This window comes from Eptesicus fuscus, chromosome 12 (genome assembly GCF_027574615.1).
Source record: "Eptesicus fuscus isolate TK198812 chromosome 12, DD_ASM_mEF_20220401, whole genome shotgun sequence".
In the NCBI taxonomy this organism is placed as follows: Eukaryota; Metazoa; Chordata; class Mammalia; order Chiroptera; family Vespertilionidae; genus Eptesicus; species Eptesicus fuscus.
The window spans coordinates 60547683-60573633 of record NC_072484.1 but is presented as its reverse complement, the minus strand read 5'-3'; the positions used below and the strand labels follow the sequence as shown (position 1 = coordinate 60573633).

Below are 25951 nucleotides of genomic sequence, written 5' to 3'. Positions count from 1 at the left end.
TCTTTTCTTTTCCTATTTTTTTTTATCCTCACTAGAGGATATGTTTATTGATTTAGAGAGAGAGAGAGGCAGGAAGAGAGAGAGAGTGAGAGAGAGAAACATCGATGTAAGAGAGAAACATTGGTTGCCTCCTGTACACACCCTGACTGGGATCAAACCTGAAACCTAGGTATGTGCCCGGACCAGGAATTCAGCCCACAGCCTTTTGGCATACTGGATGACACTCCAACCAATTGATCCACCTGGCCGGGACCTGATGGGGTTTAATGCCCAAAGTAATTGAGTTAAATGCCATGGCCATGCACCCTCAGAAAAAGTTGGGCATAGAGGGAAGTCCCCACGCATGGTAGGGGGCTTTGGTTTACTAGTACTTCTCTGCAGAGAATTTTTTCCTATATTCCAGCTGTCCCCGGGTCTGAGCAGGAGCCTCTACTTCAGGAACACTGCTGGGTGAGCATGGCCAAGAGCAGTTCTTCTTGCATGGAAACCAGGACTTTGAGGCATGTGTGTGATGCACATTGAAACTAGAGTCAGCTACAGCTTAAATACTAATGTATTATGGTTATTAATAATATAGCTTATTAATAATATTATTAATAATGTAGTTAATGTTTATCGGGACCAGCAACTCAATGGTAATAACGAATTATCTTCTCCTAACACTCTTATAGGGTAAATACTATTATTATGCCCTTGGTACACCTGGGGAAAATGAGGGCCACAAAACTATATCTTGCCCAGGGTCACAAGGTATGGATGCAAGCATTTGTCTCCGGGGGCCCCCTATCACCTAGGTTCTAGCATTTGTCTCTGAGGCAGAAGGGGAAGAACAAAGACTCTGTTGATTGACAGCGCATGAGGAAACTTCACCAAGTTCTCTCACTCACTAAACCAGGCAAAGATAGTCACCTTACTATTGTGAGCTGTCTGAAGTAAAGTTACGATTCAAGGAATACACAAAGTACATATATTTGAAGGTATTTAAAAAACACTTTTGTGAAGAAGGAAGTGGAAAAAGCTTTCATTTAGCTAATTCTCCAATGATAGCTCAAAAAGAAGATTAAAACATGCTGGCAAAGTTTCAAGTATTGGTAGGCTTACAGCAAAGTAAACTGAAACAAGCTGATGAGTATATGGTGTTTCCCGCCACTGATTACAGAGTATCTTGAGTGTTACAGAGCAAGAGGCATCTCAGAGTTTTATTGCATGACTAGTGTAGTAAGGTGGTTAACAATCAGACACACCTGGATTTATCCCAGGCTCGGCGTGTACTACCTATGTCACCGTGAACTTCCCAACCTCCAATAACGAGCCTTAAGCTATCATTTATCAAGCACCAACTGTGTACATGAGTTATCTCATTTAATATTCATGCTTTCCTTATGAAGTACACATTACCATCACATTTCTCATCTAAGTTTGTACTGCTACCAAGTAGAAGCTGGGATTCTAACCAGGTTTGTAAGATTCTAAAGCCCAAGTGGCTCTGTTGTCATTCTCTGACATTTTCCTCCTGTAAAATGAAAACATTGGTGCCGATATCCCCCCACACTCTTTTTAAAATAAAACCTTCCTTATAAAGAGTTCCCAAAGAACCTCTAAAATGGAATATAATTAAACCTTTGGTTGAGTCCAAAATAGTGGCTCATGTAGGAGCTATTCGGGTAATCATATGAAGTCCAGGTTAGAGGAGACCTTAAAAAGGTCATTTTGATTAACTTACCTCTGTACAACAAGTTGTTTCAATCATCATTTAGAAAACTGAAGGGCATGAGCTAGTGGACAGATTAGTATGCCATATCCATGTTCATTTGTGTGTACGTATTTCCTGTTTCATGCATGCCAATGCATGCGCTAGAGTAGAACAGTCTTGGCATCTGGCTATTATTTATATGGCTGCATATGAAGTATACATATTCTAAATAACAATCACAAAGAAATGTCTACTTTCCTTAATGCAGTTTCTGAAAATGTGACTTTGAAACAGGACTTTGAATAAGACTTCCGGACTTAAAATATTTTCCACATACAATGCACACTTGGTTAGAGTGGAACAGAAATTCTTATCTCGGGGGTAAACAGGTATAGTGGGAGAACTGCATTTAATGTCAGCTTGCCTCCAGCCACATGCTGCAGGCATCTCTTTGAAAATAGGGCTTTCATCAGTTTCTCTTTTATCCTTTTTGTTTCATGATGTCTTCAGAAATACTTCCTATTTTTACTGATATTTTTTTTCTTGCAAGTATCAGTACTGTTTAAATATAATATAATGGGTGCTAAATATTTAACGAGATATGCAGCATTTGCATTTAATGACAAATATACATCTGTTAAAATGTGTTGTGGAAAGAAGGTAGAGGTATAGTGCTTCAGAATTAAAATAGTTATATTTACCTAGAACAAATGTTCATGTAGTTGAATAGCTAACATTTGCTATTTTGACCATGAATGCATATCTCTTTGATTATTTCCATAGAGCCACAACTTCTGTCATTTCTATTTACCACATCAGCTGAGACTGGAATTTTACTGTAATTAATATAAATGTTCTCAAATTTTTAAAAGATCTATAGAAATTTTAGAACAATAGTAAATATAATTTATCAGCATAAAATTAATGGTGCTTGTATGCTAAATTCTGTCAAACATGTTATTGAGATAAATCATTGCTATGGAAACTGTTGAAAATGTAGATATTTTAATAATACATGATGAAACATGATAAAGCTACATATCTCCTACTCAACTTATTTAATTTTGAGAGTATATTGTCATGTATGAAGCTTTTATTCATCTCATACCCTTCCTTAACACTTGTGGCATCAAACACTGCACCTCAAAAGAAAGCATGTTTTGGGGAAAGATAAATATAATAAAAATTGCTTTACTTAGGGAATAATCAGGTAATAAATGTAAGGGTTTTGTATCAGTTTTTAAGGAAAATATTTCAAATTAGTCCCGGCAAGGCTCAAATGAATTAATATTTATAAACAAATTAACAACTAGTCATAAATCTGTGAAAGGTTTATAAAACATTCTAGCTAAATATAACTGATGGTCACTTCTGTTTTTAGTCATCATTGCCTAAGAATCCCATCAATTAGTATGAGTTGAACAGACTTTCCATGTTTACTAGAGGTCTCCCTTCAGCAACTATTTTTTAAAATATGTTTTTGTTAATTTTTAGAGAGAGAGGGGAGAGGGCTGGAGAGATAGAAACATCGATAAGAGAGAAACATCATTGACTAGCTGCCTCCTACACACCCCTTACTGGGTATCAAGCCTGCAACCTGGGCATGTGCCCTGATCAGGAATCAAACTGGCAACCTCTTGGTTCATAGGTCCATGCTGCATCACAGAGCCACACTGGATGGGCCAGCAACTATTTTTTATAGGAGGTTAGTCTTTCAGAAGGTAACACAAACTTAGTTAAGCTAATAATGGAAAATGCCTCCCAATAATATTCGCTGTTCCTCCTCTTAAGATCTCAGGCCCACCTGGCCTGGCCTGCTAACAAACACAGACAGTAACTACTGACTTTTCCTCAGCAGAAAGACATCCAATTGTATTTCAAGAAATTTTAATGAATTTGTTTCACCCATACTTTCTCTTGGGCCCAGTCTGTCTTTATAGCAATGGCATATATTTGTGCTGGCCGACTCAGTACTGTAGGTAGAAGAAAAACAGGCTAACTGGCTCTCACAGGACTGGAAGTCAAAGTTGGATTAGCATTAGGCTCTAACCAGCAAAATGACCAATACTATACTTAATCCCACACCTGAGGTAATTCTTTTCCTTTCCTCTCTTTCCTTCCCTTGTGGCTAAAAGATAAACCACTCATCAACTAACACTTCTAGACTTGAATTGACTGAGCAAAGAGAGCCTTTGAAAGAAACACTGGGTATGTTTAAATAATGAAATACATTAATGAGCCACTCACTGTACATCTAGAATAGCAAATGTATAGTACTGTCACCATAGGCTGCTACATAATAGAAAACCTGATACTTTGAAATTGGGAGGGACTTCAGAGATCATATAGTGCAAATCTCTCAATTTACAAATGAGGAAACTAAGGCCCAGAGAAGTTCAGAATCACAAAGTTAGTTAACATACAGATCTAGGAATTCCAAGTCTGGATTCAGTGTTCCTCTTGGGGTCGGGGGTGGGGGGTGGGGGAGGTGCGGGGGAGGGGGGCGGCTGAAATGAGGGAAGGAGGTCAAAAGGTGTAAACTTCCAGCTATAAAGTAGATAAGTGATGGGAATGTAATGTAGCATGGTGACTTAAGGTAATAATACTGCATTGCATAATTGAAAATTGTTAAGAGAGTACATCTCAAAAGTCCTCATCACAAGAAAAAATATTTTTATAACTATGTAATTGGTAATAGATAGTGACTAGATATATTGTGGTGATCATTTTGTAATGTATGCTTTACTGAAACTATAAAATGTTAGATGTCAAGTGTTCCTCAATAAAAAATATATTCAGTGTTTCTGATAACCAAACCATGCAGCTTATTACATATCAATAACACTCCAGCAACTTATCCATGATTAATATCATATTTTAACTATTATGTTTAAAAACAAAACTTTAAAAACATTTTTGGGTAAAACCCTGAACAATTGGGAATTTTAAGAATTTCTGTTAAATATGATAGTTTGTACAACATGACTGTTCAGGTCTAAATCATATAAGTTTTGTAGTTATAGGCACAGTATATTGCCTTACAAAGAACATATTCTATATTTTTTTAAAAAAGCAAATACAAAAGTGGCACATGCTGTGAAAACAACACTTTTAAGATTATTATGTAGTAAATAATCATGTAAATTTAATATGAGTTATTGGTATTTAGTCTAAAATTGTATCAAGGGCATATATTACCATAGGCAATATCTTCAAATGCATAATTTATGACATCACCTCCATGACTACCTGAGAGACCCAGCAGAGATAGACCCTGGGAGGGTGAGTTCACATTTAGCTAAGGTCACAAGGGCAACTGCTTGCCAGATGACACAAAACTCCACATATTTCCACAACTGATATAAATCTCTCCAAAATGTTTAATTTTAATATGCAGGCATGGAAGGCCTAGTATTGCTTAGAATTTATACAGAATCATACTAAAAAAACCCTACACCCAACAGTACAGACCACTGGTACGATATACTTAAACATCAAGGTGGAGAGAGATGAAGTACATCCAGGAGAAAAAATATGAGAGGTAAGACAGAAGTAAAATAGAAAAAAAAAAATAAAAAAGAAAAAGATATGGGAGGAAGAAATAAAGAGATAAATAGCCAAAAAAGAAGAAAAGAAGTGTAAAGAAAAGAGGTACAGAGAAGTGAAATGAAAAGGAAAAAAGAATTAAAAATAAGAAGAGAAATAAAATGATGTAAAAAAAGAGAGAAAGGAATAGAGATGTAAGACATGTGGAAAGGAAGAGTTCAAGTCATGGGAACCCATTAGTGATAAAAATAGCTGGGAGAGAGCAATATTTTGTCTTGAGGCCTGACTATCAAAGAAGGAAGAAGTAAAAAAAAAAGAAGCGCGTGTGTGTGTGTGTGTATTGATATATATAAATATATATTTAAAAACTGCCCTCTCTTCATTCAATTATATATATATATATATAATTTGGATACTAACTTACCCCTTAAATACTGCTGTTACCCAAGGTTTTATCTTCTTCCTTACTTCCTTCTTCTCACTCTACCCTTACCTTTGAGTGACCTCATCCAAACCTATGGCTTCCACTCCAGGACATGTCGATAACTTTAACTATGGCAACTGGATATCCTAGTTCACACCAGCATATCCAATGGCCTAGTGGGTATGTCCACGACTTTACAGGGAGAGTGAACTTTACAAAGTGCAAAGACGAACTCTCCATTTTCACTTCCCAAATATGTTCTATTTTCTATATTTCACATTTTGGTCACAGTAAACTAGATTCTTTCTGCATTATTCCATCTCCCTCAGCTTCCGCTTTCAGATGGCTACAGAAACTTACCTTCTCTCCTAATTTTTCTAAATATGCCCTCTCTTCATTCAACTGGTCATTCTGACTGTAGTTCTTTTTCCCCCACACTGTGCTCAACTCTAACATCAGAGTGATCTTTCTAAGATAAAAATTATATCAAACTACTACCTGCTTAAAGGCCAACAGCTGATTTTAGGGCCATATCCAGCCTCCTTAGATGACCAGATAAGACTTTCAAGACCTCATTTTCCCAACCTCTCCATCCTCACCCCCAACCATCCATGACTTTACTCCCACTCTATAATTATTTTAAAACTATAAAGAAACAAGATCTGAGTATTCCCTGTTTGGGAAAATTTATCTAGTAGTTACTTTACCATCTATATTTTTATATTGATAATTTTTATAGAAATTAAACATTGTATTATTATTAAACAAGTTTTTGCTTATTTTCACAAAACAGATGACACTGTATATTTTTCAAGCATCAGAGGTAAGGATCCCTTACTATAGCCGTATCTGTTTTCCTCCTCCCTGAGACTACCCCTTGGCTAGACAGTGCAGTTTCATAACATGCCATGTGCTCTAGTTCTTGTCCTTAAGCACGTCATACCCTGTGTTTCTGCCAGGCTGTTCTTTAAGAGTCTCTTTCTCATGGGGTGTTGTGCTGATTAACCCCCGAGCATGGTGCCTGCACATAACATGGGCTCCATCCTGTCATCCTCATCTTCATTATAATGATTAGGAAGCCTTCTTTCTCGTATCCCCAAGAACATCAAATATGTTAGCACGTCAAAAATCAGTACTAAACATTTCCTGGTGAATAAATGTCTTTAAAGATTCTGCAGAGCTTTACATACCGACTTGTGGGAAAACACATGATTTTTATGTTAACTTGGCATGATTTGCTTTGCATATTCATACAAAGTAACCATTTATCCTAAATGTTGTCCCATAACCTTGAATGCTACATGATGAAAAATGTCAACAATCAGGGTCACAGATGTGTCTTGGTCATCAAAGCCAATTCAATAACTGACTATTTTTACACACACGAAGCAACTTGGCAACAATGGAATAGCACCACATCTTTAGCAAAAGCGAGGAGCTCACCTTTTCTTCATTACCAACACAACTCCAAGAAATATAATAACAAACAGCAAGATTCCAGCAATGACTCCAGCAATTTTAACTGTATGGTCTGTTGGTTCCTCAGGTTCTGGGACAGGCTTTGGAGTAGCAGCTCCTAAAGATGAAAGGAAATGAGAAAGAAAAGAGGGTGAGTAAGAGAGAATAGAGATGTTACATTACATTTTTTTTTTTTTCTGCATGTAACACAGTAATAAGACTTATCAGAGCCTGCAGACAGACAAGCTTTGACTTTTTCAACAGCTTTCAAAATCACTGGAAGGAGTATAATTGTTCACATTGTTCTTCAGTATTTTACTAAATTATAACATGAGCTGGAGAGCACACCCAGAACTGACCCTTTTATAAGAAACTCTTCTCAAACACAGTTTTTTATATTTTTATTATCTCTATTGGCTCCCTGCTCTTTCTGCCATTTTAAAACTTGCTAACAACACAATTGCTATCCTAAGCCTTTATCCAAATTTGATTTGCTGGAAGAGTTTCCTCAATTATTTTTCATAAATGAAGCAGTAATTCTATAACATATTAACCCAAACACCTGGAAAAGTGAGATAAGCTCATTTACCATGCATTTTACCAGCAATTGTTGTTGTTTTTTTAACACAATAGAGGTTTTTCCCCTCTGTCTTTGGAAATCTAAATCTAGGTCACATCTGGTAGGCAAAAGACTCCTTCTAAGCAATTTATACAACGTAGGAAGCAGCTGATGATCACACTACTGGCACCCACATTTAATATCTGTTGAAATGAGATAACCAAAGCCTTACAGTGGCGGCTGTCTTAGCTCTCCTGCTTTCTCATTTCCAAAACACCGTTTGTCCTGTTTATGGTATAATGTGATGGAATGTCACATCAACGTCAGATGAAATATCCATTTCCTCTGCTAAATGAGCTCAGGATGAAAAATATTAGGAAGGTAATGTTCAATTCACTAAACAGAATCCATTTTTATAAGGGCTTCTACCGTTTTAATCAGAACGAGATAGTGCTCAGCATCTGAGCCATCACGTCACCCTCACTAGGTTGACAAATCATCCTGAAAGGAGGAAAGTCATATGTTCAAATTTCTCACCTTAGAATTTCCTTCTTGTTTCATTGGCAAAAATGTAATTAAAATTGAATGTTGGTACCATCCCTTTCTACCCTTTCATTGTGTTTTCCATTCATACTTCAACTGGCTCTTGAAAAGCTTAACCCTCGTTTTGTGAGGTGCATTCTAGAATGGGTTTATTCTAAGATGAGTCATCTCAGAGAAGTAGGGAGTGTCAAGCTATAATTTTTCATCTGTTTCCATTGGGAACATACTAACAACGCTTCTTTCAAAAGGCATCCACATTAAGATTTTGTAGATGATTCTGCAGCCTGAACATAGCTGTGGCCATCAGACTGCAGAAGATAGTCAAGGTCAGGGAGAAACACGAAGTGCACAGGAGGCCATGGTCATCTGAGTTGCACTCCGTGTGTACATTCCAATCAAAGTGACTATCATACAGAAAGCAGTGCTGTACAACGGACACCTAATTAAATGCAAAACCTTCGGGCTAATTCTTGATAGGTCATTTTTATTTCTGACCACTTCCGGAGGATGTCCTGTTATTTTGTTTGAATGAATATCTCTCAAACTAGTTGTCTAGATAAACCTTGAAGTCATTAATGTTTTCTCCTTTTATTATAATTACAATCTTAAGTATACTACTCCAATATGCCACTGGAACATACAACCAAGTGGTAGATTTGGAGGACATTATTACACTAAATACGTTGCTGGGAAAAATTTAAAGATAAAACGTGTATGTCATAACCCTGGCTGGGCAGCTCAGTTGGTTGGAGCATCATCCTGTTCACCAAAAGGTTGCAGGTTCAATCCCCAGTCAGGGCACATGCGGGGGGCAACAGATGATGTTTCTTTCTCACATCAATGTTTCTCCTCTCTCTTTCCCTTCTTCTCTCTCTAAAACAAACTAAAAACATACCTTCACGTGAGAATTAAAAAATGTGTATGTTATAAAAGGATAAATGAAAAGTTAAAAAAGCAATCCATGTAAAAATAACATATTTCAAATTCACAAAACTGAAAAAGGTTCAATGTGTCTAATTTTGATTTTTCTACCCAATTACAAAATCTTAACTTAAAAATAATAAAATAAAATTAGTTTTATTCTTCCAAATGTTGGCATATTGGGACTCATTCCATGCATCTTACAAACCTAGTTATAGATTGCAAGTTCTCCAAATATATTTTCTACATAGATGATTCACTAAGTTTTTTTGTAACCAAATTATGCCAGTATATACAACACTTGGGAAAGGAACTTTTTTTTTTTTTTTTTTTTAGAAAACCTTAATTTAGCTCAGAAAATTGTAATATAAAAATACATGGCTACAACCCATACATTGTAAACATTCAGTAAGAGTTTGTCCTGATAATGGTCATGCATTTGCTTCCGTTAACCAGGCAACTAGTGTGTGTTCCTTTAGCCTTTGGCCTGTGTCCTGTGAGAACTGGTAAATGACTCTATACATCTTCGGGTCAGGAAAAGAGATCGCCCCCGCAGCCTTTCATTCCCTATAGGAAGCAGGCAAGCACATTGCTATGCAGCCAGCGTAACCTCAGTATTATCATTCTTTAGCACTTACTTTTAACTCATTTCACATTGCAGGTCAAGAAAATGAAATGTTCTATCTCTGCAGGACACAGCTGCAATGTGATTAGGGTAGCAATCATACAAAATGGAGGGCAACTCGAGAAAGGCAAGGAGGCTGCCTGGTGCTGCCTGGGAGCCACCCACCCTCTGCCGGCAACAGGGCACAGCCGCTAGATCACTGCGATGTGCCTGAGTGACGGGGTTGAGTCCCATGCCTGGGTTTAGCACTACTCTGGGGAAGCATGAACACAGACACAAGTTGGGATGAAATAAATTACGGCCCTGAGGTGCGTGTCGTTAATTCCAGGTTCACTCTAGATACATGTCATTCCTGTCTTTCTCTGCCTGCCCTCCAGCCCTCCCTGAAATGAGTAACTTCATCTTCTCCTTCCGTAGGGTGCTTCTCTCTCTACTTTGTTTCTTTGGAAACGTGTGTTGGTGAGCTGTCAGTCAGCCTCGGACAGAGGACGATGGAGTGACAGAATGTCATTGCAAATGATAGCTTGTTCCCTGCCCTCCACCCAAATCTCTGAATTTAACAGTATACTTTCCAAACTGCTTGGCAAAAGGGTTGTTTTCATAATATTTCCCCCTCTGTCTTGTTATTTTCTTGCCAGGTTTCTAATGGCATAAACTTTTATTCTTTTTTTTTAGGGGATATATCAATTCTAATTATTCATGGAAAGGCATTTTTCCCCCTACTGTGCATTCTGCTTAGAGTTTACTGCACATTTGGGTCTTTATAAAAAGAATAAATTCAAATATATACATTTAGCAATGGGCAGTATCTAGGCCTAAACATATTCATTAAAATGACGAATAAGCTAAAATATCTGAAATGGAGGAGGAGGGGCTACTAAAGTTATGGTGCATAATCTTCACAGATGCCCACTCCACTGACGCCTAGTGACAGATCTGGGTTTTTTTTGTTTTGTTTTGTTCTGATGACTGGGAAAATTTTTTAAAAAGTGGTATTCCAGGGAACTTGCATTATTTAAGGTTTCAGATATAATGTCTAATGTAAAAAAATCTAAAACAAAAACAAAAACCCCAACCCAATTACCCAATGCAATATTTGGTTGGTTTTTAAGATGGCAGAAAACAGCCAGTCTTGGCCCAGTGACCGATGTTAGATGGAATAACAGCAGCATGGCAGCCTGAGAACATGATGACTCAGCCTCAGGCTTGAGGTCTGGGCCCAGTTCTGATTACTGGACCGGATGCACAAAACTTCCCAGAAGATGTCAGGATGCGAGCCTGGAAGGCCAGGGAGGCATCACTGTGGCCCGGAGCTAGTGACCCCCCACCGCAGCATCGGGACAGGCTCACCTGGAGGAAACAGGGAGCCTTCCTACAGGGAGGGAGAGGAAGGTGAGGAAGCACGTAGGGCCAGCGTGGGCGCCAGAACCTCTGCTGAAGGGTGGTTACATTCTTGCAGGGAAAGAGACTCGGATGTAAACAAATACCCTGTGCAGGATGTGAATGGGTGGTGGGTGCTACAGAGAAACATGCGCAATGGAGTGGGGACTATGAGGGCGGGCAGGTGCTAGTAAGATCTGAGATGGGGGCTATTGAGAAAATAACACTTGAGCAGAGACAGGAAAGAGGAATGGGAGTGAGATATGATGACATTCAGGAAGGAGCACTTAGGCAGTGGGAAGAAAAAGTTCAAAGGTACAAGATGAGACTGTGAAATACTGAGGTGTGCCTGGAGTGGAGTAAGCTGGGGAAAGTGGTGGGAAAATGTCAGAGTGGGGGCACCTCCATAGATGATTATAAAGACTTTGCTTTTTCTTTGCATGATGGGAGCTATGGGAGGATTCTGAGTGGAGGAGTGATGTGATCTGGTTTATGTTTTAACAGGATCGCACTGGCAGTGGTGTTTAGAATAGGCTGGGGGGGATGTCAATTGTAGAAATAGGAATATCAGGGGTGAGGCTATTGCAATAAGCCATACAAGAAATTAGGATGCTTTGGAATAAGACAGTGGCAGTGGAGGTCAAACTTGAGATACATCTGCCCGTGAACAGGGTATTGTGTAAGTATAACATCCGGGTTTCTGGCATGAGTAGCTGGCAAGATGGAGTTGCTGTTTGCTGAAATGTAGAGAACTGAGAGGGGCATGTAGCTGGAAGAGTCAGGAATTTGGTTTGAGACAAGTTAGTTGAGACATTAGACATCCACAGGAGATCAAAGTAGGCAGTTGGAAATAGTAGGGAGACATCTAAGTTTAGAATCTAAGTTTAGATTATACGTTTTGGGGTTGGCAGCAAAAAAGATGGTATTTAAAACCATGAGAATGCATGAGGACACTTAGGAGGTGATGAGAGAGAGAGAAAGAGGGGGAGGATGGAGGGATGGATGGAGGGAGGGAGAGAGAGAGGGGAAGAAAGAGAGATAGAGAGAGAGAGTGAGAGAGAGAGAGAGAGAGAGAGAGAGAGAGAGAGAGAGAGATTGATTGGTTGAGATTAATGTGGAGGAGCTGTTGATGAGAATACCTGGGCAGTACTAACCATCCAGGCTCACTGAAGAAAGGAAAGGAAGGACAGTCAGAGAGACATGGGAAGGCTAATGCCACACCCCGGCCAGGAGCCTCCAATGTCTGATCTAAGGGGGCAACCAGAACTGAAAGGACACGAGGGACTTGCACAGGCACCCCACTGGCTGCACACAGGTGAGCTCAGGTGTCGGAGTGCAAAGGACTGGGTGGATGCTGGTGCCATGGAAATACATGGCCAGCTTCCTGCTGGGGAAACGTGTTTTGTTTGGTTCAACACTTGAACTGATTCTAAGCAACAAAATACTTCGTCTCACTACGTGCAAAACGCTTCAGTGGCAAAACAAATACCAAATACCACTCCTGGAATAGGGGAGGTGTGTGTGTGTGGTGGGGGGGAGTCGTTGGGGACAGCAACCATGGAGAGTGTGTATGACTTACAAATAATAATCAGAATAATAATTTTTCATATAAAACTGAGATACTGGGTTGTTTGATATATGCTGCTGAAAAAAGAAACTGAGGAGTTCAAGAAAACTTACAAAATGAAATTCAAGAAAAAAGTAGAAAATAAAGTAGAAGCTATGGCAATACATAAAAATATTGTTACTTCAAGTGTAGCTCAAAGAGCACTGTTCCCAAAAGATACTGTGAAATTTAAATTAAGGAAGCCTTATACATTTTATACTAACATTTTTATGACTTTATGGAATAGAGAATTTATTTTAATTAATTCTCCTGGTTTTTTCTTTTTACCCTTTGCAGAGGTGGATTTCTTTTCTTTTTCTTAAAAATAGCAACAACCTGGTTTTAAAGATTATGTGAGACAGTTCATTCACGTCTTGTGCTCAGAGAGTTTGAATTCTTTGCTGTCTGTGTTTAGGTTTTTCAGTTGGACCTTAACATTATACATAATACAAAACATCTCCCCAATTTTTCATTTAAATTAGGTAGCGTTTTTCTTCCTGGGAATGCAAAGTCAATCACTGCTCTTGGAATAATCTACATTCACACTTTATGTATTGCTTGTAACCTGATTATGCTTTTGAATTTGTAATTCTTCCTTTGTCCCTAATTTCCACCGTAGGGCATGCAGAGTGTGTATGACTTACAAATAATAACCAGAATAATAATTTTTCATGTAAAACTGAGATACTGGATTGTTTGATATATGCCATCTTTAGAAAATTAATCTACTTCTTTATTTTTGCTCTAATTTCATGACAGTTACTGTCTCAGTTATTGATGTGGCCAACACCCAGTGGGGAAGATGATCTATCAAAGCCTGATATCACTTACTATCTAGGCACTAAAAGTTTCAAGAGAATTATTAGTGCTGTTACTATTCTGATGAAATAGCTTTATGTTTTTCATTTGCATTTCTCAAATCATGGTCAAGTAATAAAATGAAGACACGATTTGTCAATAATAAGGTATCAACGGTGTTCACCTCTCATATAAAGTGAGTAATCAAGAGAGGCAATGGGAGTAGATGTTTTCCAGGCTGCACCAGTTAAGAGTGGACATTTCTAACAGTTTGTCTGAAACTGAGTTTGAAGGCATTAATATAAAAACCACTGTCCCTCAAATTTTCTTATAGACTTTGTGCCTTTGGGTTATGGCCTAGCTTATTTAGCTCTTAAAAATCATTCCTGTGGGACAAAGAATCACCACAGCTTCCTGAATAAAGTTGTAGGTGTTTGCAAAACCCCTTGAAGTTTTGTCTGCTGCCTGGAATTTGTCATTTACTATCTTTTTAAAAAAATATATACTTTATTGATATTTTTACAGAGAGGAAGGGAGAGGGATAGAGAGATAGAAACATCGATGAGAGAGAAGCATTGATCAGCTGCCTCTTGTATGCCCCCCACTGGGGATGTGCCCACAACCAAGGTACATGCCCTTGACCAGAATCGAACCTGGGACCCTTCAGTCCCCAGGCCGACGCTCTATCCACTGAGCCAAACCGGCTAGGGCTGTCACTTACTATCTTATCAAAAAGTAAGTACATATACCTAAAAAATTATCTGCTTGCTAGAATAATCAGTATTTCTGAGGTTCAAAAATATAGTCTAGCAAAATGCATGCAGAAGTGTGACGTGCCTCACAGGCCAGTAAGCCACATGCACACAAGGTGGCCCTTAGAAATGTACAAAGGATTCTTGGGGTCTTAGGAGAGAATGGAGTCACACAATCCCCGAACTCTGACTTAGTAAACAGGCAATTTTCCCTCAAACAATGAAATTCTTTAATAAATAAGGATGATATTAATTGTGTCATTCTGTTCAATATATTTTAGAACAAAGACTCTCCAATGAAAGAGACTTTAAGACTCATTTGGAGAGTTTTTGAAACCTGCAGATGGCTGGGTTTCCCACTGACTGGATCCAGGGTCTGAGGTAGAACCCAGGAATCTATATATAACTCCTTAGGTCATTCCCTACACAACATGAAGAAAAATCCAACTCAAAACCCGTTGTTCCTAAAAATCTGTGAGGGAGGTTTTCCCAGACTATGGAGAACGGAAAAAATATTTAATTGGTCTGTTGTTTTAAAAACATCTTCTAATATATTGCTATTATTTATCAGTTAGCCTAATTCTTTCAATGCCCTATTTTAAAATATCCTTTTACACAATGAAGAGGCAAACCTGATAGAATAAAATCCTAGTTTTAGAATTACCCACAAGTAGAGACTAGAATATATTTTTAAGTGTAAAAGAATTTAAAGCATGCTGACCTGATGTTATTAAATTAGACAGGAAGAAGGCTGACATTTTGGAAGACCTACTTTAAATGCCAGGTATCTTACACAGCTCTTATTTAATATTACACCATAACGTATAGCTACTACCATTTTACAAGTGAGGAAACCAAGGCAGCAGAAGCAGTCAGGATAGTTTGCCCTAAGTCAGTGAGAAGGAAAGTGAGGGGGCTAAACACTCTAGATCTAAGTATGTCTGTGAAGTCCACTCTTGTTTATCTGCATCACAACTTTCTCCAATAATACAGTAAACTCAGGTGATTACTGCTACCACTTTGGAAGAAAAGACTCAAGTTCAAAATCATCTTGATCCTTTGTAAAGAGGAGAGCCTAACACAAGAACAAACCAAACCAAACAAACAAACAGAAGTGCAGACCAATGCAGTAAGAAAATTAAAATCCTGAAAGAAAAGTAAGATAAACATATGAGGACGAAGGACTTTCTGGGCCTAAGGGCAGAGAAGAAAGGGCTGGTAATTCAGTCAATGTGATTCTGAAATGTCCGAGAGGAATGACATGCACACAATAATCCTTCCAGGGTATAAAAGGCTGTTCCAAGTAGAAATGCTGAAAAGGAATCAAAGAAAAAAAAAATACGGGTGATCCACAGGGCAGAAAAAAGGACTATAAATAAAGGAAAAAGAAATTGAGGTCACTTATCTAACCAAGGAAAAGACCAGCAGGTGCCATGACACTGTCTTCCACTGGAGCTTTTCACGAGTGCACCTTGGACTTCGTGAGATTAACACAATGTCTTTGACATAGTGGTCACTCTGTAAATCTTTCCTGAATGAATGTCTTCCGATATGCAGGAGGCATTTATAAAGAGAACCATTATCACGTGTGCCCTGTGTATGAATGTGGCGTATTTTTTTTAACATACACATACAGGCTTGAACGAGCAGGAGTTCAAGTCCTTATAGAGAAAAGCTGGACCTTTTCCCTCTCTGTGTCCTTAGTGCTTAGAATACACTAGGTACACAATAAAAGTCAGAACAGGTAAGTACATTTTGGTTGTACAGAAAGGACACGTGGACCCTCAGCACATACAAATGAAACCTATTAAAAGGGGGTTTTCTCAGTCTCTCTTTGGGTTGAAGAGTAGTCACAGGATATTAGAGAGGTCAGTTCTCACCACCCTGCCCAATCTCAAAAAGGTCAAAGAATGCTATTCTTTCTCTATCCCTTCTCCATCCCCTCTGCAGCAAACACAGTTATGTCTCTTCTGGACTTTTGTACTTGATTCCCAAGTAGATATCGTCCAGTCTTTTACATACTGCAGCTCCACTGATCTTCTTAAAGAACAACTCTAATCAGGCCACTCTTTCATTTCAGAAACAAACAACAACAACAACAACAACAACAACAACAAGAAGGGTTTCCTAATGCTTATTTCAAAAGGCAATCAAGGTCTTCCAAGAGCTGGTTCCATCCCTCTTCCCTGACTTTATGCTTGTCCTCTTTCTACTTTCCTTCATCCACCTGTGTTCCAACCAAATGGAAAGGTTCTGTTTTCCTCATACAGCCAACATTTCCTCTTCCCGCTGCTCCTTCTGCATGGAAGCACTCCCCTACTCACTTTTTTAAGTGGTATTTAAACTCACTTTTTGTAGGTTTAAATACCACTTACCTTCAAAGGGTACTTAGCCCAAATATTGTTGTAGACAGTATTCTCTTTCCTATTGGACTTCAATAGCCCCTTGTCTCACCCCTCTTGCATAGAGCTTTCTATTTTCAACCTTGTCTGCAGTAATTTTGGTAAATCCCTTGTGCCACACACACTCTACCATAAGCCCTTTGGGACAAAGTTGCTTTTACTTTCTGACCCTCACAGACCTTGCTTAGTATCTTATTATGTGTCCACAGTATATGCAAAGATGTGTTTGCTGAATCAAAGATTTCTCACAATAAATCTCACTTAAATGTTTCTGTCTTTTTCATGTGCATGGTTTTCATAGCCTACTTATCCATTTCCCATTTATGTTAAAGTTCTCAGACATAGGACAATGGGCGTAAGTGAAAAGAAAAAGGAAGAAAAGGTAGAAGTGGAAAATAAAGACAACAGATTGCATTTTGTGTCCCCCCCCCCCCCACTAATGCCCAGTATTTGGTGAGGGGTTATTACGAAGACAGGCATCTGCAGCAATTTTTGAATCACCTCACATGGGCACCCAGGCAATACGCTGAAGGAACAAGGAAAATGTCTGCACACTGGCTCCCCTGAACATGCCAAAGAGAGTGCACAGAGGACGGGTTTTTCTCAGGATGTTGCTGACAGATAAAAGTCTTCACCAATAAAGTTACTGACCAAAGTTTCATCAATGGAAAAATGAGATTAATAGAAAGAAAGAGCATGAAAATAAATACCAGTGGCAAAATGTTATATTTCCACCACCAAAGCAGTGAAATACGTATCTATCAATGACGGGAAAGTTAACTGGGTACATATCAGAGAAGACATGAAATGAGTATCCATCAAGAATAAAGTGTTATGAACTCAATACTTGTAATGATTAAATGGCTATGGACCATTTTTCATGATCACATCTGGAATTTGTTTTAGAAGTCTTCAAACTAGCTCAAGTTTTTGCTGCAGAGTAATTACAATGGTCTGGGGCTCTTTAGGGAAAAAAGAGAGAAACTTTTAATAAGGTGTTGCTAATATGATTCAAGTTATTTAGAAAAATTTCATTTAATAAAATAAAATGATTGTATCATTTACAGGATTCTGCTTTGAAATCATTTTCTAACTTCTTACTCATGAAATAAGGTAGAAATCTGAAAATTCCCTTTATTAGGCCCCTAACTGGCTAAAAGACATGTAACTCACTCTGATGTGGTCTTTACCCATGTGCATGTACATAAATATGCGCCATTTGGTAAAGAAACTATTTAAAGACATAGGAGAAGAACCTGCCAAGTTGGTTAATAATCTTGAGTAAATAAGACAGCACCTAGGCAAATTCCCAGACACAAAAACTGATCTGCCAAAATGTGTTTTGACTAAGAGAGCTCCAACTTGAAGAATTAACTGTTATAATTAATAATAAACCAGAATTAATAATTGCATCATTAGCAATACCAATAAGTAAGTTATACATATTAAACTGAACATCAATTACATCGCTGAGTGATGTATTGCTTGGATGTTCAGCAGAGCAAATGGGAAAGCTCATCAGAAATACTGATAGATGTGCTGAGCAGATGCCATTTATTAGGCCCAAGGCAGGTGCCGGGCTTATTTTCAAAGACTGTTTCTCAGGGATAGTTTTTCACTCTTCCAAATGAAAACAACATGTTGAAGAAATTGTGATGCTTCTCATTCCCTTGCACACCACTATATTTTCCAACTTCAGACCCAGAGTCTGAAAAAATTATTTAATGAGATCATCTATAATCCTTCTGAATAGAGTTCTATTACAGTGCATCCTCTTAGGCTCTCTTGAGAACCGATGTTACTGAAGGACAAACACAAAGAATGGTGTCCACATTTAAACCAAGAACAGTGAGAACAAAGGAACCCCGAATGGCCAGGACAACAAAGGGAGCCAGGTGTTTTGTTCCCGTGTGCTGGGCTACAGAAAGCACAGAATAGTTTATACACTGCTTTCGGCTATTTTGTGCTTCAAATAAAGTAGTTGTTTTTGAAAATGCAGTAACTTTTTTCATCATTATCATCATCACCATCACTGCCAGCAGCAAGATCATAGTCTGGGTCATGCTGCTGCTGTTTATATCCCAAAGACTGGCAAATGGAAAGTATTTGCCCGTGGGGGACTCACTGCAGATTTTGACATATGAGAGAATAATAATATTCCTCTCATGCTCCGGTGCTCCTGGAGACCATGCCATCCACATTGTGTTCATGTAAATAACACCCTATGCAGCATCAAGAAATCCATTCATTTTCCCGGAAGTTCAATATTGCACCTCTCTGAAGGCCTGAGAAATTAAAAAACTTGGGACTAGTGGTGGCCCAGTGTAATTTCCTAGTTCTCTTGAAAGCCCTAAGGGCCATAAAATAATCCTTGATCAGAATAACAACTACAAAGCTACAGAAAAAGTTATCAGCAACTGCCATTTCCAAATTCTGCTTTTAGCCTGGGCCAGCTTTGTGTGAGGTCTTTTATATGCATGTATTATTGTAGTCATTCTCTCATTGCCCACCATGAGATTAAAAAATAGTATTCTCCCTGTTTTCCAAATATTGAAGCTGAAATTGAGAGTTTAAGCGATTTCCCCAAAGAGCTGGACTTGAACTCACTACCTTCTATCTAAAGTAAATGCTTTCTAAATTATGTACACTGAGATGCAGAGTGCATGTAGACCACCCTATCAAAATTTGGTGCAGAGAATCCTTAGGCCCAGATTCCTCTCTGACATATTTGAAAACAGCCCTAGGAAGTGTGCCATGTGGTTTAGAGAATGCTCTGCAGTCTAAACCTCACTGTCCCTATGAGCTGGTCACTGGGCCCCCTAAGAGCACAAGAGAGACCAATACCCGCACTAATCTGAGGTTTATCCCCAGTGGCCTACAACTACATTGAAATTTCATTGAAGTCGTTTGTTTCAGCTTTGAAAATAAAGCATGCAAATGTTGCATTTTATTCCATGATTTATTGATTTTTTAAAAATAAAAATAACGTTTTAAATCATTTTCATCAAGGAGAGAGAAACTCCCTCTTGAAGGCCTGGATTTGTCTGCCAAGTACTGGGATAAGGAAAGGGAAAGCAACTGGAGAAGAGCTACAGTTCCACAAAGGACAGCTGAGGCCCTTGTCCTTAGGACAAACCCTCCCAGAGAGCGGGGGAGGGGGTCGTTTGCTTGAGAATATATGGTAGCTAAGCTGGAAAAGTCATGGTTTGTGAACAAAGCAGACATGAAAAGCTAAATCCCAGATCCTCTCACATGAAAAACAATGATAATTCTACAAGTAGTATGTATGTCAGGCAGGCATGAGGGTGGGAGGATGGAGGTGTTTGTAATTTGAACATGCTAGAATTTTATAAGCCAATATTTTAAAAAATCTTTGGGCCTCCCTCTCAGCACATTGAAGACATCGATGAACATGTCTGGACACTGATAGTGTCAAAAGGGCAAATAAGATGAGGTATTTCTGTTGAGAAGATTGTGTTTTTTATCTCTCCTTCAACTCACAGGTCCTAGCTTTCCCTTGATTCTTTTACAGGGCCAGAAAGTATTTAAGAGAAGGAGGGAGTTTTGTTCAAAAGGGAGTTTTGTTTATTCTAGATCTATCCTTGATATTTTTTTGATTTGCTGCCTTTTCAACATACGGCTGAGTTAAGATAATGAAGGAAATTCTGACTTCCTTTCCATTCTGATTAAATATATTTGATCACACCCATAAATACTTTTTAAAAACCTCTCACAGATACTAAGTAGTTTATAGTATTTAAAAATACTTATTTACAAGAGAGACTAGTCCAAAGTCAACCAAACAAATATCACACAGAAGTACAACATGGCCCTTTGCCTACAAATTCACCTTATATCCTAAAATGTAGTAATAGTTTTCTAAAGCAAGAAAAGGGATGAAAAGCAAATGATCATAGTTGGTATCTAGCAACAGTAGGGTGGAGTTTCCTGCTAGCCAATGGGATAAAGAGACTTAGTAAAATGATATTGTCACTCAGTTTAGATAAATGTCTTTCAAATATCCATGACTTTTCCATGCTTATTATTAACAACAATAAGTTAATTTAATTTTATTATAAGATTGAAATATATTCCCTTATAGAAAAGTCAAGAATTAAACTCATTAAAATTGTTTCATGCAAAAACTTAAACTATTTTTTGAAACTGTAGACACTTTCTTTATCCAATATTTTGCATCTTTTACTGAAATTTTGGTTTTGAGCTCAACTATTTAGTCTCAGCATTCTTCTTAAACATGCACAAGGCACTAGATTGTTAACAAAATTAAGAGGTAGATATCCTAAAGTACAGAATTTCAATTTATGCTCTACAAGCCAGAAAGCTCTATGCCTAAGCAAACAGAAGACTGTTAAATATATTTTTATTTTCCTTTCATCTTGCTGATAGAAAGAGAAAACACAAAATAATATTGAAAAATTAAATTGTTGTCTTTCACTGAAAAGCTTTTTCATAGACATTCTAAAGTTTATGTAATAAAGTGAAAACAAAACTACGTGGTGCAGTATACATGTTTTAAAAGATATTATTTCTGAAACCAAAATCCTGACATTTGACTCAGTATTTCCTTCCACAAAACGACAAAGAAAAAGGGACAGAATCTCCCATGACACTCCTGTATCCTCTTACCATTTTCTTGTAACTATACTGTTTTATAGATGAAACTGCCATAGCAGAATGACAAATATAACACATAAAAGAACAAAAAAGGGCAATAAATCACCAGTGACACTACAGCCCATTAAAATGCATTCAGCTGCTGTTGCAGGAAGAATAAAAAATTCCCCTCACTTTACATTCTTTCTAGCTGAAAAGGAAATTTTAGCTATCCTTCTAAGAAATCCTTATAAGAAATTCCAACCAAATTCTCCTCACACTAACTTTCTATATTGGCCTCCATGGCCAAAATATATAGCATTGATACCATGCTCGCTGTTTAATAAGAAATGCCAAGATGGGGCATATGAATTGTTAATTCTCCATCTATATATAACACTGCATTTGATAAAATCAGTTGGAAATGGTAGTTCCAATTTAGCCACTATTTCCAATAAACTGATTATCAGCTTAAATAAAGAGTTTGGCTATTATTACTTATAAAAAAGTCTAAAAGAGAGACTTTCTTCCCTTAATTTTTACCTAAAGTTCTCTCAAAAAGTCACATGAAAGCTCCTGACTCTGGCATATCTATATGATACCAGAAAATGACTCTGGTATCATATAGATATGCCATTTTAAAGTACAAATAAATTTATGTTAACTTACTTCATTACACACTTAGGACAAATGGTTTAAGATACTGGTCAATTTGTTGAAGTGAAATATATATTGAACTGTTTATGTTGGTTTTAACAAAGATGATAAATATAAGTTTCTTGAGGCAAAGAGCACAAGTTACACTTCTTTGAATTCTCATCTCTTAACGCCGCTAATCTATACCTATATAATAAAAGGCTAATATGCAATTAGACTGAACAGTGGAACAACTCGAACAACCGAACAACCAGTCACTATGACGTTCGCTGACCACCAGGTGGCATGTGCAGAACATGGCTGGCATTGGCTGGGGTGGGATGGTAGAGCAGGTGAGTGGGGTGCCAGTACAAGGCAGGGTGCCAGTCGCTGTCATCAGGGAGAGCCTCTGGTGGTTACTGAAAATTCTTTGCTCCCATGCGCTGTGGTCCTGCCCAGCACTTGCACCCGCTGCCGCAGCCAGCACTGCTGCTCACACCGCTAGCACCTGCTGATGGCACCGAATGATCAGGACTGGCGCTGGGCGCCAGCAGCGGGTATGAGTGGTGGCTTCTGGCCCCAATTGCCCCTGAGGGCTTCTCCACCTCCCCCTGCTCCTGAGGGGCGATCGAGGCAGCAGCCACCATTCCTACCTGCTGACAGTGCTGGCCCCATTCATAACCACTGTTGGTGCCAGCCCCAATAGCTCCATGCTGTCAGCGGGTATGAGTGGCAGTGGCGGGAACAGGGCTGCCGGCAGACAGGGGACCGGGGCCATGGCGGGAGTGTCTGGGCAGGGGCGCAGAGGATGGGCCAAGACCTTCCCCTGTGCCCACCACAGCCTAGCGGCCCACAGTTCCATTCAAGGTGCACGAATTTGTGCACTGGGCCTCTAGTCTATATATATATATAAAAGCCCAGTGACCAGAATGACCAGAACAACCCATGGCTATGATGCACACTGCAGCAGCCAACTGGCCTGATCTGGGCCCTGATCAGACTTCCCCTCCCCCGGGCCGGCCCAGCCCGATTGGCCCCCAACACCTTTTTTGTGAGCCAAATTAATAAATGCCCACTGATTTGATTAGTGAATCAACATTCAGGTTGAGTCACCTACTGACTCAGTAAACTTGGCCAATGGAAAGAGGGGGGAGAAGGTAGGGTGAGGAAAGGAGAAAAGGGCAGGGGAAGGAGGTGGTAACCTACACAGCAGTTCAAAGACAGAAGCCTAAACATCCGAGTGAGGTTACCTTGCCCAAATCAAAAGCATATGAATGAAGTCAAGAAGTGACGGGAAAACCCAGGTTCAGTCTCAGAAAGCAGAGGTCAAATTAAGAGAATCACACCAACCACAGAGGAAGCTGCCCTCCCCCAGGCCTGCCCCACCCCTGATCAGACCCCAACACCGCAATTGGGGGCAGGGCTGGCCGGTCAACCTCCCGTGGCCCCTCCCCCCCACCAGCCTGGCCTGATGGGCCCCATCAGGGCAGGCTGGCCAGACCCCACACATGTCGAATTCATGCACCGGGCCTCTAGTTGTATATAAAGGTCTTTAAGGACATGAGGAGTTCTTTACGCACAGGATGACTAAGTGAACCCTTCCCTCCTATAGTAGGGACCAGGAATACTCTTGGAACAGTGCAGAGCAGAGCTCCCTACAGCTAATCATTTCAAAGATTGAAAGGTTGTAACTAGTATTTCTATCAGAGCTAAACTATATGCACTTCCTGAAAGTGTCTGATGGGAGGCTGGCCATCGGAGATCTAAGTGACACTGGGCCCTGAGCACCTCCTGGAGTCCCACTCTCCCTGAGGCAGACACAGTTGGGAGCTCCTGTGTTTTTTTTTTTAAATGGTGTGGAAATTAGTCCATACCGTAAAGGCAATTTTATCTTTTTACAAATGACTTCATTCCATTGGAAGTTTATAGCTGGCCTCTGAATGCCTTTTAAGTGCGAGGGCTGAGTGGCAGGTTGTGAAAAGTATAACAATATGTAAAATATGGCCCTGTAGTAGTTAGGAGATAAAAATACTTCTACACACATTTCATAGTTGATTCAATTAACAATCTCTAATACAACACTTTATGAGTGTAATCACTGAATGACTGAAAGGGCAAATATAACTCCCTGCAGCTAAAGGTGGTCAGATTTTATCTCAGTGCCCATATATTCAAACAATATGCCTGAGTTTTATTGGTTATGCTCTTTGTCAGTTTTGATTCATTTGTATACCATGGTAAATAGCTCTCAAAATAAATGAAGTGGATCTCTCAGGCAAGAAGTTGAATGAATCCATTCTATTTCTAAGGTACTCAGGGTCCTTCGATAGGTTTGAACCTGTCCTTTAAATTCCCTATCAGGTGCTCTTCTATTCAGACTGCAGATAATACATAATCCAGGGCCAGTACTTCAACTGTATTAATTTCCCGGCATTTAGCTCTTCTATTCTTGTCCACTCCCTCTGTTTGTGTTTATCTAGGCTGGGACAATCCTCCATGTTTTAGCTTTTCTTGTGTCTTTGGCCTCCTTCATCTCCTCTCCAATGTTTCTAGTGTGACTGGAGTACACAGCACATGCTTGAACCTGTCTGCCCCTCTTGAAAATACCTCAGCTGCTACCCACTGCCCCTGGGATCAAGGCCAATGTCCTTAACGTCAGCCTCTTTCTGCCTGCACAACCTGACTGCTCCCATACATTCTTCGAGCCATGATGGCCTCTGTGCAGTTCTTTATTCTTGGGCATGCTACGTCCCACCACAGGACCTCTACACTTGCTGTTCCTGCCACTGACTGAGCTCAAGTTCAATGAACAATCCCACCATCTTCAAACTGTAACCAGCGGTCTGAGCAATTCATCGAAGCTAAGATCTGATTTCAGTTACACCTCCAACTTACAAATAAAGAGCCTGAGGTCCACAGAAGGGCAAATGCCACCTATCTGCATTTAGCCCTGTAGCAGCTTCTCACAGAGTCCCAAGCATCCACTGGCTGGCTCTGAGAGGTGAAGGAAGAGAAGTGGGCAGACCAAGTCTGGGAAAGGGCACAGATAAAGTTGGTGTGAGTGGGGAGGCCACTCTGTAAAACAATCAAAATAAAACTAAATCTCATGGTAGTGACACAAGCTACAAAATACCTAAGAATAAATTGCATAAGAAAGATCATCCACTGTTCACCTTTCAGTAAATACTTTTGAATACCCACTAGTGCGTAAGGGATACCTTGGGAACAAGGCAGACAAAGCCTTGCTCTGACCACATTCTAGGAGGGAGACACAACGTCATCGGGGAACCTCAAAAAGTGGCAGAGTGACAGGCTAGGCCTGGCCAGGAAACCGGCAGGGCCATGCACTTCAGGTACTGCGGTCTAGGTTGGCCTCTCCGGGAACATGGCCTTTGTGCTTGCTCCTGCCTGCTGCGGCGGAGCTGGTGATAATGAAGTCTGGGGGAAGGACGTTTTGGTCACAGGTAACAGAATAGGCAAGCACCTGGCACAAGATCCAGCTTGGTGCTTTGGGGAAACAATAAGAAGCTCAGCAGTGAGTGAGAGAGTGATAGGAACTGAGGACTGAATGCAAGGCCAGGCGTGGAACAGGCCTTCAGGCTGTGACTGGGAGTCTGGAATTTATTCTAAGTGCAGTAGGAAGCTACTTGGGGGCTTTACGAAGAGCAGTGATGGAACTAGACTTCAGTTTCAGGAAAGTGGGCCCAGCTGCTCTTGGGCAAATGCATGAACAGGGAGCCATCAGAGTAAGTCAGAGAGCAGTTAAACGGCTTCTGCAGCGGTCTAGGCTGGGTCACCTTCTTGGTGCCTGGATATGTCAGCACACAGCAGATGAAGATTCCTGCTCTCAGGAGACGAATTCTAGGAGGGGGAGAAAGGCAGTAGCAAGCATAACAAGTAAGCACAGAGGGTGACAGTGCTATAAAATAGGAGAGAGTAGCAGTGTAAGGGGACAGACTGTCTGGAAGGGGTGGGGAGGTGTCATGGCAGGCTG

General features: G+C 39.6%; 1 protein-coding gene across 1 annotated transcript in view; it reads right to left on the bottom strand.

Annotated features, from left to right (window-relative positions):
- PTPRM (protein tyrosine phosphatase receptor type M) overlaps positions 1 to 25951 on the bottom strand; it is a 650464-nt gene that overhangs the window by 185268 nt on the left and 439245 nt on the right. The window contains exon 14 of the mRNA XM_008159881.3: positions 7107 to 7239. Within this exon, the coding sequence (XP_008158103.2) occupies positions 7107 to 7239 (133 nt within the window). The remainder of the gene's footprint in view (positions 1 to 7106; positions 7240 to 25951) is intronic.